Source organism: Hippocampus bargibanti, linkage group LG04 (assembly GCF_051943395.1).
Source record: "Hippocampus bargibanti isolate YZ-2025 linkage group LG04, ASM5194339v1, whole genome shotgun sequence".
NCBI classification, from domain to species: Eukaryota; Metazoa; Chordata; class Actinopteri; order Syngnathiformes; family Syngnathidae; genus Hippocampus; species Hippocampus bargibanti.
The window spans coordinates 1,202,504-1,212,500 of NC_142737.1; the positions used below are offsets into that span (position 1 = coordinate 1,202,504).

Here is a 9,997-nt window from a genome sequence, read left to right on the forward strand (position 1 = left end):
ATAGATAGCCAACTAACCAGCCAGCTAGCTCATAGCTAACTAGCCAGCCGGATAGATATCTAATAGCCAGCCAGCGAGATAGCTAACAGACAGCCAATAGATAGCAAGCCAATAAACATCCAACAGATCACCAGCTAGCTAGATAGCAAGCTATTGCCGTGTTTTGAGGATACTTCATCTGATCGATGGTAGGCGTGCGTATGATGTCGTTGATTCCGATTCATTTCTAAGCGCCTTTCAAAACTCAAGGTCACTTTATATTCACAGAATCAGTTTTTCTGTGGGTGAGCAGTGGCAGCCACACGCGCCAGCGTTCACTTAACGCGGAATAACTGAAATAGATAGAAAGCTAGCTAGATAGCTAACAGATATGTATCAGTTCATGGAAAGGAGAATCAATTAAAAATATCTGTTTTATTGCTTGGTTGGTGCCCAGACAGAGCGTGTAAGGCGAAAAGTGTGTATCCCAAAAATTAATTTCCCATAGGAAACCATTAAAATGAGAATAATCTGTTCCCAGGTCCCCATAAAACATCATTTTTCTACTAAATAAGCCTTAAAACTACACAAAATATTCCATGGAACTTGGTCGCCCTCTTCTGGTGGCTTTTTGGTGCAACATGAGGTTTTCAGACCAAACAAGTACAGCAAAATACATTGACGTGACGGAAGGACTGCTACAATGTGTCTTTTTTTTTCGGTCAGGGGCGTTCCTTCAGTGACGTCGGGTGAGGACTCGTCACCAACTCAAAAACAAGACTTCCTGAATATTCAGCGCGAGTCTTAAAAGGTCAAATAGAGCTATATGCGGTGGAATCTTTGTAAAATACGCTCAGTAGAAGTCATTTGAAGCCGTTTTACAAATTATGGACACAACTTGTCCGGAGACGTTGGTTGTCCTTTAAGTTCGTAAGTCAAGGGGTTTGTAAATCACTGTAAAAAAACAATTAAAAAAAATCCATTTTTCCCTTTGGGTTTGTCATCATCCTGTCCGGAGGGGGGATGGACTTAGGACCCTGAAGGAGTGGAAGGGAGGGACTCGGTAGGAGTTGGACGGGGACGGGGGACGGGGGACGGGGAGGGGGAGCCATGGAACGGGACTTTACTTGCTTGCCAAGACTGTCGGCGAGCAGCCATGGGGTCCTGGCAGGCGCGTCCCGAGCAGGAGCAGCAGCGGCGGCGCTACGAGGAGCTGGCGGACAAGAGCGGGTGTAAGTAAGGCAAGACAAAATACAATAACATTTTGCAACAACAACAACAACCAAAAAGGATGCAAAACTGTACCTTTTTTTTTTTGGTTCCAGGGACTTTTTGAATAGTCGCTTTTGAATATTTTTGTTGAAATGATGAAGTGAATGTTTCTTGTCAAGATGTTGATTTCTTTATCAAATCTTACATTTGACAGCTATGTAGCTATCTGGCTAGCTATGTAGCTGGCTATTTATCAGCTATATGGCTATCTAGCTAGTTAGCTAACTATCTAGCTGGCGATGTATTTGCTATCTCGCTAGCTTTCTTTTTCTGGTTTTAATTTATTCAATCATCTGCTATCTGGCTGCCTAGCTTGCTATCTAGCGATCTATATATTAAATATCTAGCTGGCTTGCTATCTAGCTAGGTATCTGTTGGCTATCGATTGGCTAGCTATATAGCTTTCTATCTAATTTGAGTTATTTCCGGGTTGAGTGAACGCTAGCGCATGTGGCTGCCGCTGCTCACCCGCAGAAAAACTGATCCTGTGACTGTAAAGTGACCTTGAGTTTTGAAAGGCGCTTATAAATACAATGTATTCTTCTTCTTCTTCTTCTTCTTCTTCTTCTTCTTCTTATTATTATTATTATTGTTATTATTATGCAGTTTGTTTGATTAGCATCCATGTTTTATTGTGGCTAATACACTCATCGTGGATATGACTTTATATTATGTCAATGTAAAATTATTTTTTTTAATTATAAGGAAATAAATATTTGAAAGTACATGTATGCATTTATGATTTTACTGACTTATTTTTTTATGATAATTTTTTGTCTTTGGTTTTGTTGGGCGACGAGTGTAATACGGCGCTTGGCGAGGTTTGAAGCAATTCCGCAGACTTTGAACTTCTTTTTTATTCGTTGTCACTTCCTCATGCCTTGCGATCCTTATCTTTGTTTCTTTGGCTTCATCGTCTTTTTTCGGCCATTGATTTGTCACATTGCAACCTGTGTGTGTGTCTCTGTGTGTGTATGTCTCAAAAGTTTCCACAGAACAGATCAAAAACCTCCACAAACGATTCCGCCAACTCAGCGGAAACAAGGAGGCCATAAGGTAAAACGTACCTGCGAGATGTTCCAGATGTGTGTGTGTATGTATGTATGTATGTATGTATGTATGTATGTATGTATGTATGTATGTATGTATGTATGTACATACGTATGTATGCACGTATGTATGTACGTATGTATATACGTATGTACGGATGGATGGATGTGTGTGTATGTATGTGTATAAATGTATGTGTGTATGTATGTATGTACATACGTATGTATGCACGTATGTATGTACGTATGTATATACGTATGTACGGATGGATGGATGTGTGTGTATGTATGTGTATAAATGTATGTGTATGTATGTATGTATGTATGTATGTATGTATGTATGTATGTACGTGCGTACGTATGTATGTATGTATGTATGTATGTATGTATGTATGTATGTATGTATGTATGTATGTATGTACGTATGTACATACGTATGTATGCACGTATGTATGTACGTATGTATATACGTATGTACGGATGGATGGATGTGTGTGTATGTATGTGTATGTATGTGTATGTGTATAAATGTATGTGTGTGTGTATATGTATGTATGTATGTATGTATGTATGTATGTATGTATGTATGTATGTATGTATGTACGTACGTATGTACGGATGGATGGATGTGTGTGTGTATGTATGTATGTACGTACGTATGTATGCACGTATGTATGTACGTATGTATATACGTATGTACGTATGTACGGATGGATGGATGTGTGTGTATGTATGTATGTGTATGTATGTGTGTGTGTATGTATGTATGTATGTATGTATGTACGTGCGTACGTACGTACGTATGTATGTATGTATGTATGTACGTATGTACATACGTATGTATGTACGTATGTATATACGTATGTATGTACGTATGTATATACGTATGTATGTGTATGTATGTGTATAAATGTATGTGTGTGTGTATGTATGTATGTATGTATGTATGTATGTATGTGTGTAGGTATGCACGTATGTACGTACGTATGTATGTACGTATGTATGGATGGATGGGTGTATGTGTATGTATGTATGTATGTATGTATGTATGTATGTATGTATGTATGTATGTATGTATGTATGTATGTATGTATATATGTATGTGTGTGTGTGTGTGTGTGTGTGTGTGCGCGTGTGGGCGTATGTATGTATGTACAAAAAGTGCAGTGTGTGTGGATGTATGTATGTATGTATGTATGTGTGTATGTATTTAAGTGTGTGTGTGCGTGTATGTGTTTGTATGTATGTATGTATGTATATATGAATCTATTTAATAATAATATATTTAATTTATTAGCGCCTTTCAAAATTCTCAAGGTCACTTTACAGTCACGGGATACGTTTTCCTGCAGGTGAGCAGCGGCAGCCACACGCGCCAGCGATCACACAACCCGAAAGTAACTCAAATAGATAGAAAGCTAGATAGCTAGCCAATCGATAGCCAACAGATACCGAGCTAGATAGCCAGCCACCTAGATACTGAATATATAGATAGCTAGAAAGCAAGCTAGCCAGATAGCAGATGGATGAATAAATTAAAACCAGGCGTTTTTAGCACAAAAAAACACCATGCATAGTAAGGCGCTTCATGCCCTCTTGATCGGCACGTAGCTTAGTGGTAGAGCGTATGCTTCGCATGTGTGACGTCCTGGGTTCAAACCCCATCATCTCTCCTTGGCATTTTTGTAAATTTCCCCATTGTGGGACAATGAAAGGCTGTCTTATTCCTAACGAAAAATGGCCATGTATAGTGAAGTATAGTAAAAAACGCCTTACTATACATGGTCGTTTTTTTCGGCTAAAAACGCCTTACTATACATGGTCGTTTTTTCGCGTGAAAAACGCCTTACTATACATGGTCGTTTTTTCACGCTAAAAACGCCTTACTTTACATGGTTGTTTTCTCGCGTGAAAAACGCCTTACTATACATGGTCGTTTTTTTCGCGTGAAAAACGCCTTACTATACATGGTCGTTTTTTTTCACGCTAAAAACGCCTTACTTTACATGGTGGTTTTTTTCACGCTAAAAACACCTTACTTTACATGGTTGTTTTTTCGCGTGAAAAACGCCTTACTATACATGGTTGTTTTCTGGCGTGAAAAACGGCTTACTATACATGGTCGCTTTTTCGCGCGAAAAACGCTTTACTATAAATGGTCGTTTTTTCGCATGAAAAACGCCTTACTATACATGGTCGTTTTTTCGGGTGAAAAACGCCTTACTATACATGGTTGTTTTTTCGCATGAAAAACGCCTTACTATACATGGTCGTTTTTTCGCGTGAAAAACGCCTTACTATACATGGTCGTTTTTTCGCGTGAAAAACGCCTTACTATACATGGTCGTTTTTTCGCGTGAAAAACGCCTTACTATACATGGTCGTTTTTTCGCGTGAAAAATACCTTACTATACATGGTCGTTTTTTTTCACGCTAAAAACGCCTTACTTTACATGGTTGTTTTCTCGCGTGAAAAACGCCTTACTATACATGGTCGTTTTTTCGCATGAAAAACGCCTTACTATACATGGTCGTTTTTTCGCGTGAAAAATGCCTTACTATACATGGTCGTTTTTTTTCACGCTAAAAACGCCTTACTTTACATGGTCGTTTTTTCACGCTAAAAACGCCTTACTTTACATGGTTGTTTTCTCGCGTGAAAAACGCCTTACTATACATGGTCGTTTTTTCGCGTGAAAAACGCCTTACTATACATGGTCGTTTTTTCGCATGAAAAATGCCTTACAATACATGGTCGTTTTTTTTCACGCTAAAAACGCCTTACTTTACATGGTCGTTTTTTTTCACGCGAAAAACACCTTACTTTACATGGTTGTTTTTTCGCGTGAAAAACGCCTTACTATACATGGTTGTTTTCTGGCGTGAAAAACGCCTTACTATACATGGTCGCTTTTTCGCGTGAAAAACGCCTTACTATACATGGTTGTTTTTTCGCATGAAAAACGCCTTACTATACATGGTAGTTTTTTCGCATGAAAAACGCCTTACTATACATGGTTGTTTTTTTCACGCTAAAACGCCTTACTATACATGGTCGTTTTTTCGGCTAAAAACACCTTACTATACATGGTCGGTTTTTCGCGCGAAAAACGCTTTACTATAAATGGTCGTTTTTTCGCGTGAAAAACGCCTTACGATACATGGTCGTTTTTTCGCATGAAAAACGCCTTACTATACATGGTCGTTTTTTCGCGTGAAAAATGCCTTACTATACATGGTCGTTTTTTTTCACGCTAAAAACGCCTTACTATACATGGTCGCTTTTTCGCGTGAAAAACGCCTTACTATACATGGTTGTTTTTTCGCATGAAAAACGCCTTACTATACATGGTCGCTTTTTCGCGTGAAAAACGCCTTACTATACATGGTTGTTTTCTCGCGTGAAAAACGCCTTACTATACATGGTCGTTTTTTCGCGTGAAAAATGCCTTACTATACATGGTAGTTTTTTTTCACGCTAAAAACGCCTTACTTTACATGGTCGTTTTTTTTCACGCTAAAAACGCCTTACTTTACATGGTTGTTTTCTCGCGTGAAAAACGCCTTACTATACATGGTCGTTTTTTCGCGTGAAAAATGCCTTACTCTACATGGTCGTTTTTTTTCACGCTAAAAACGCCTTACTTTACATGGTTGTTTTCTCGCGTGAAAAACGCCTTACTATACATGGTCGTTTTTTCGTGTGAAAAATGCCTTACTATACATGGTCGTTTTTTTTCACGCTAAAAACGCCTTACTTTACATGGTTGTTTTCTCACGTGAAAAACGCCTTACTATACATGGTCGTTTTTTCGCGTGAAAAACGCCTTACTATACATGGTCGTTTTTTCGCATGAAAAACGCCTTACTATACATGGTCGTTTTTTCGCGTGAAAAATGCCTTACTATACATGGTAGTTTTTTTTCACGCTAAAAACGCCTTACTTTACATGGTCGTTTTTTTTCACGCTAAAAACGCCTGACTTTACATGGTTGTTTTCTCGCGTGAAAAACGCCTTACTATACATGGTCGTTTTTTCGCGTGAAAAATGCCTTACTATACATGGTCGTTTTTTTTCACGCTAAAAACGCCTTACTTTACATGGTCGTTTTTTTTCACGCTAAAAACGCCTTACTTTACATGGTTGTTTTCTCGCGTGAAAAACGCCTTACTATACATGGTCGTTTTTTCGCATGAAAAACGCCTTACTATACATGGTCGTTTTTTCGCGTGAAAAATGCCTTACTATACATGGTCGTTTTTTTTCACGCTAAAAACGCCTTACTTTACATGGTCGTTTTTTCACGCTAAAAACGCCTTACTTTACATGGTCGGTTTTTCGCGCGAAAAACGCTTTACTATAAATGGTCGTTTTTTCGCGTGAAAAACGCCTTACGATACATGGTCGTTTTTTCGCATGAAAAACGCCTTACTATACATGGTCGTTTTTTCGCGTGAAAAATGCCTTACTATACATGGTCGTTTTTTTTCACGCTAAAAACGCCTTACTATACATGGTCGCTTTTTCGCGTGAAAAACGCCTTACTATACATGGTTGTTTTTTCGCATGAAAAACGCCTTACTATACATGGTCGCTTTTTCGCGTGAAAAACGCCTTACTATACATGGTTGTTTTCTCGCGTGAAAAACGCCTTACTATACATGGTCGTTTTTTCGCGTGAAAAATGCCTTACTATACATGGTAGTTTTTTTTCACGCTAAAAACGCCTTACTTTACATGGTCGTTTTTTTTCACGCTAAAAACGCCTTACTTTACATGGTTGTTTTCTCGCGTGAAAAACGCCTTACTATACATGGTCGTTTTTTCGCGTGAAAAATGCCTTACTCTACATGGTCGTTTTTTTTCACGCTAAAAACGCCTTACTTTACATGGTTGTTTTCTCGCGTGAAAAACGCCTTACTATACATGGTCGTTTTTTCGTGTGAAAAATGCCTTACTATACATGGTCGTTTTTTTTCACGCTAAAAACGCCTTACTTTACATGGTTGTTTTCTCACGTGAAAAACGCCTTACTATACATGGTCGTTTTTTCGCGTGAAAAACGCCTTACTATACATGGTCGTTTTTTCGCATGAAAAACGCCTTACTATACATGGTCGTTTTTTCGCGTGAAAAATGCCTTACTATACATGGTAGTTTTTTTTCACGCTAAAAACGCCTTACTTTACATGGTCGTTTTTTTTCACGCTAAAAACGCCTGACTTTACATGGTTGTTTTCTCGCGTGAAAAACGCCTTACTATACATGGTCGTTTTTTCGCGTGAAAAATGCCTTACTCTACATGGTCGTTTTTTTTCACGCTAAAAACGCCTTACTTTACATGGTTGTTTTCTCGCGTGAAAAACGCCTTACTATACATGGTCGTTTTTTCGTGTGAAAAATGCCTTACTATACATGGTCGTTTTTTTTCACGCTAAAAACGCCTTATTTTACATGGTTGTTTTCTCACGTGAAAAACGCCTTAATATACATGGTCGTTTTTTCGCGTGAAAAACGCCTTACTATACATGGTCGTTTTTTCGCATGAAAAACGCCTTACTATACATGGTCGTTTTTTTTTCATGCTAAAAACGCCTTACTTTACATGGTTGTTTTCTCACGTGAAAAACGCCTTACTATACATGGTCGTTTTTTCGGCTAAAAACGCCTTACTATACATGGTCGTTTTTTCGCGTGAAAAATGCCTTACTATACATGGTCGTTTTTTTTCACGCTAAAAACGCCTTACTTTACATGGTTGTTTTCTCACGTGAAAAACGCCTTACTACACATGGTCGTTTTTTCGCGTGAAAAACGCCTTACTATACATGGTCGTTTTTTCGCATGAAAAACGCCTTACTATACATGGTCGTTTTTTCGCGTGAAAAATGCCTTACTATACATGGTCGTTTTTTCGCGTGAAAAATGCCTTACTATACATGGTCGTTTTTTTTCACGCTAAAAACGCCTTACTTTACATGGTTGTTTTCTCGCGTGAAAAACGCCTTACTATACATGGTCGTTTTTTCGCATGAAAAACGCCTTACTATACATGGTCGTTTTTTCGCGTGAAAAATGCCTTACTATACATGGTCGTTTTTTTTCACGCTAAAAACGCCTTACTTTACATGGTCGTTTTTTCACGCTAAAAACGCCTTACTTTACATGGTTGTTTTCTCGCGTGAAAAACGCCTTACTATACATGGTCGTTTTTTTCGCGTGAAAAACGCCTTACTATACATGGTCGTTGTTTCGCATGAAAAACGCCTTACTATACATGGTCGTTTTTTCGCGTGAAAAATGCCTTACAATACATGGTCGGTTTTTTTCACGCTAAAAACGCCTTACTTTACATGGTCGTTTTTTTCACGCGAAAAACACCTTACTTTACATGGTTGTTTTTTCGCGTGAAAAACGCCTTACTATACATGGTTGTTTTCTGGCGTGAAAAACGCCTTACTATACATGGTCGCTTTTTCGCGTGAAAAACGCCTTACTATACATGGTTGTTTTTTCGCATGAAAAACGCCTTACTATACATGGTCGTTTTTTCGCATGAAAAACGCCTTACTATACATGGTTGTTTTTTTCACGCTAAAACGCCTTACTATACATGGTCGTTTTTTCGGCTAAAAACACCTTACTATACATGGTCGGTTTTTCGCGCGAAAAACGCTTTACTATAAATGGTCGTTTTTTCGCGTGAAAAACGCCTTACGATACATGGTCGTTTTTTCGCATGAAAAACGCCTTACTATACATGGTTGTTTTTTCGCATGAAAAACGCCTTACTATACATGGTCGCTTTTTCGCGTGAAAAACGCCTTACTATACATGGTTGTTTTTTCGCGTGAAAAACGCCTTACTATACATGGTCGTTTTTTCGCGTGAAAAATGCCTTACTATACATGGTCGTTTTTTTTCACGCTAAAAACGCCTTACTTTACATGGTCGTTTTTTTTCACGCTAAAAACGCCTTACTTTACATGGTTGTTTTCTCGCGTGAAAAACGCCTTACTATACATGGTCGTTTTTTCGCATGAAAAACGCCTTACTATACATGGTCGTTTTTTCGCGTGAAAAACGCCTTACTATACATGGTCGTTTTTTTTCACGCTAAAAACGCCTTACTTTACATGGTCGTTTTTTTTTCACGCTAAAAACGCCTTGCTTTACATGGTTGTTTTCTCGCGTGAAAAACGCCTTACTATACATGGTCGTTTTTTCGCGTGAAAAACGCCTTACTATACATGGTCGTTTTTTTTTCATGCTAAAAACGCCTTACTTTACATGGTTGTTTTTTCGCGTGAAAAACGCCTTACTATACATGGTTGTTTTCTGGCGTGAAAAACGCCTTACTATACATGGTCGCTTTTTCGCGTGAAAAACGCCTTACTATACATGGTTGTTTTTTCGCATGAAAAACGCCTTACTATACATGGTCGTTTTTTCGCATGAAAAACGCCTTACTATACATGGTTGTTTTTTTCACGCTAAAACGCCTTACTATACATGGTCGTTTTTTCGGCTAAAAACACCTTACTATACATGGTCGGTTTTTCGCGCGAAAAACGCTTTACTATAAATGGTCGTTTTTTCGCGTGAAAAACGCCTTACGATACATGGTCGTTTTTTCGCATGAAAAACGCCTTACTATACATGGTTGTTTTTTCGCATGAAAAACGCCTTACTATA

General features: G+C 38.5%; 2 protein-coding genes across 5 annotated transcripts in view; one reads left to right on the top strand and one right to left on the bottom strand.

Annotated features, from left to right (window-relative positions):
• Positions 1-9,997, bottom strand: part of fbxw8 (F-box and WD repeat domain containing 8) — a 32,024-nt gene that overhangs the window by 1,677 nt on the left and 20,350 nt on the right. The window contains exon 12 of one of the 2 annotated variants that reach the window (XR_016114616.1): positions 1,107-1,192. Coding sequence is in view for 1 of the 2 variants with exons in the window: in XM_088993443.1 (XP_088849569.1) it covers positions 1,183-1,192 (10 nt within the window). In the remaining variant the exon portion in view is untranslated. Of the gene's footprint in view, positions 1-1,054; positions 1,193-9,997 lie in introns of those variants that run through there. The other variant, XM_088993443.1, reaches the window with a different exon arrangement.
• tesca (tescalcin a) overlaps positions 1,089-9,997 on the top strand; it is a 15,651-nt gene continuing 6,742 nt past the window's right edge. For 2 of the 3 annotated variants that reach the window (XM_088993448.1, XM_088993449.1), the window contains exons 1-2: positions 1,089-1,211; positions 2,238-2,307. In XM_088993448.1, coding sequence (XP_088849574.1) covers positions 1,136-1,211; positions 2,238-2,307 — 146 coding nt within the window. In that variant the 5' untranslated portion in view covers positions 1,089-1,135. The remainder of the gene's footprint in view (positions 1,212-2,237; positions 2,308-9,997) is intronic. The other variant, XM_088993450.1, reaches the window with a different exon arrangement.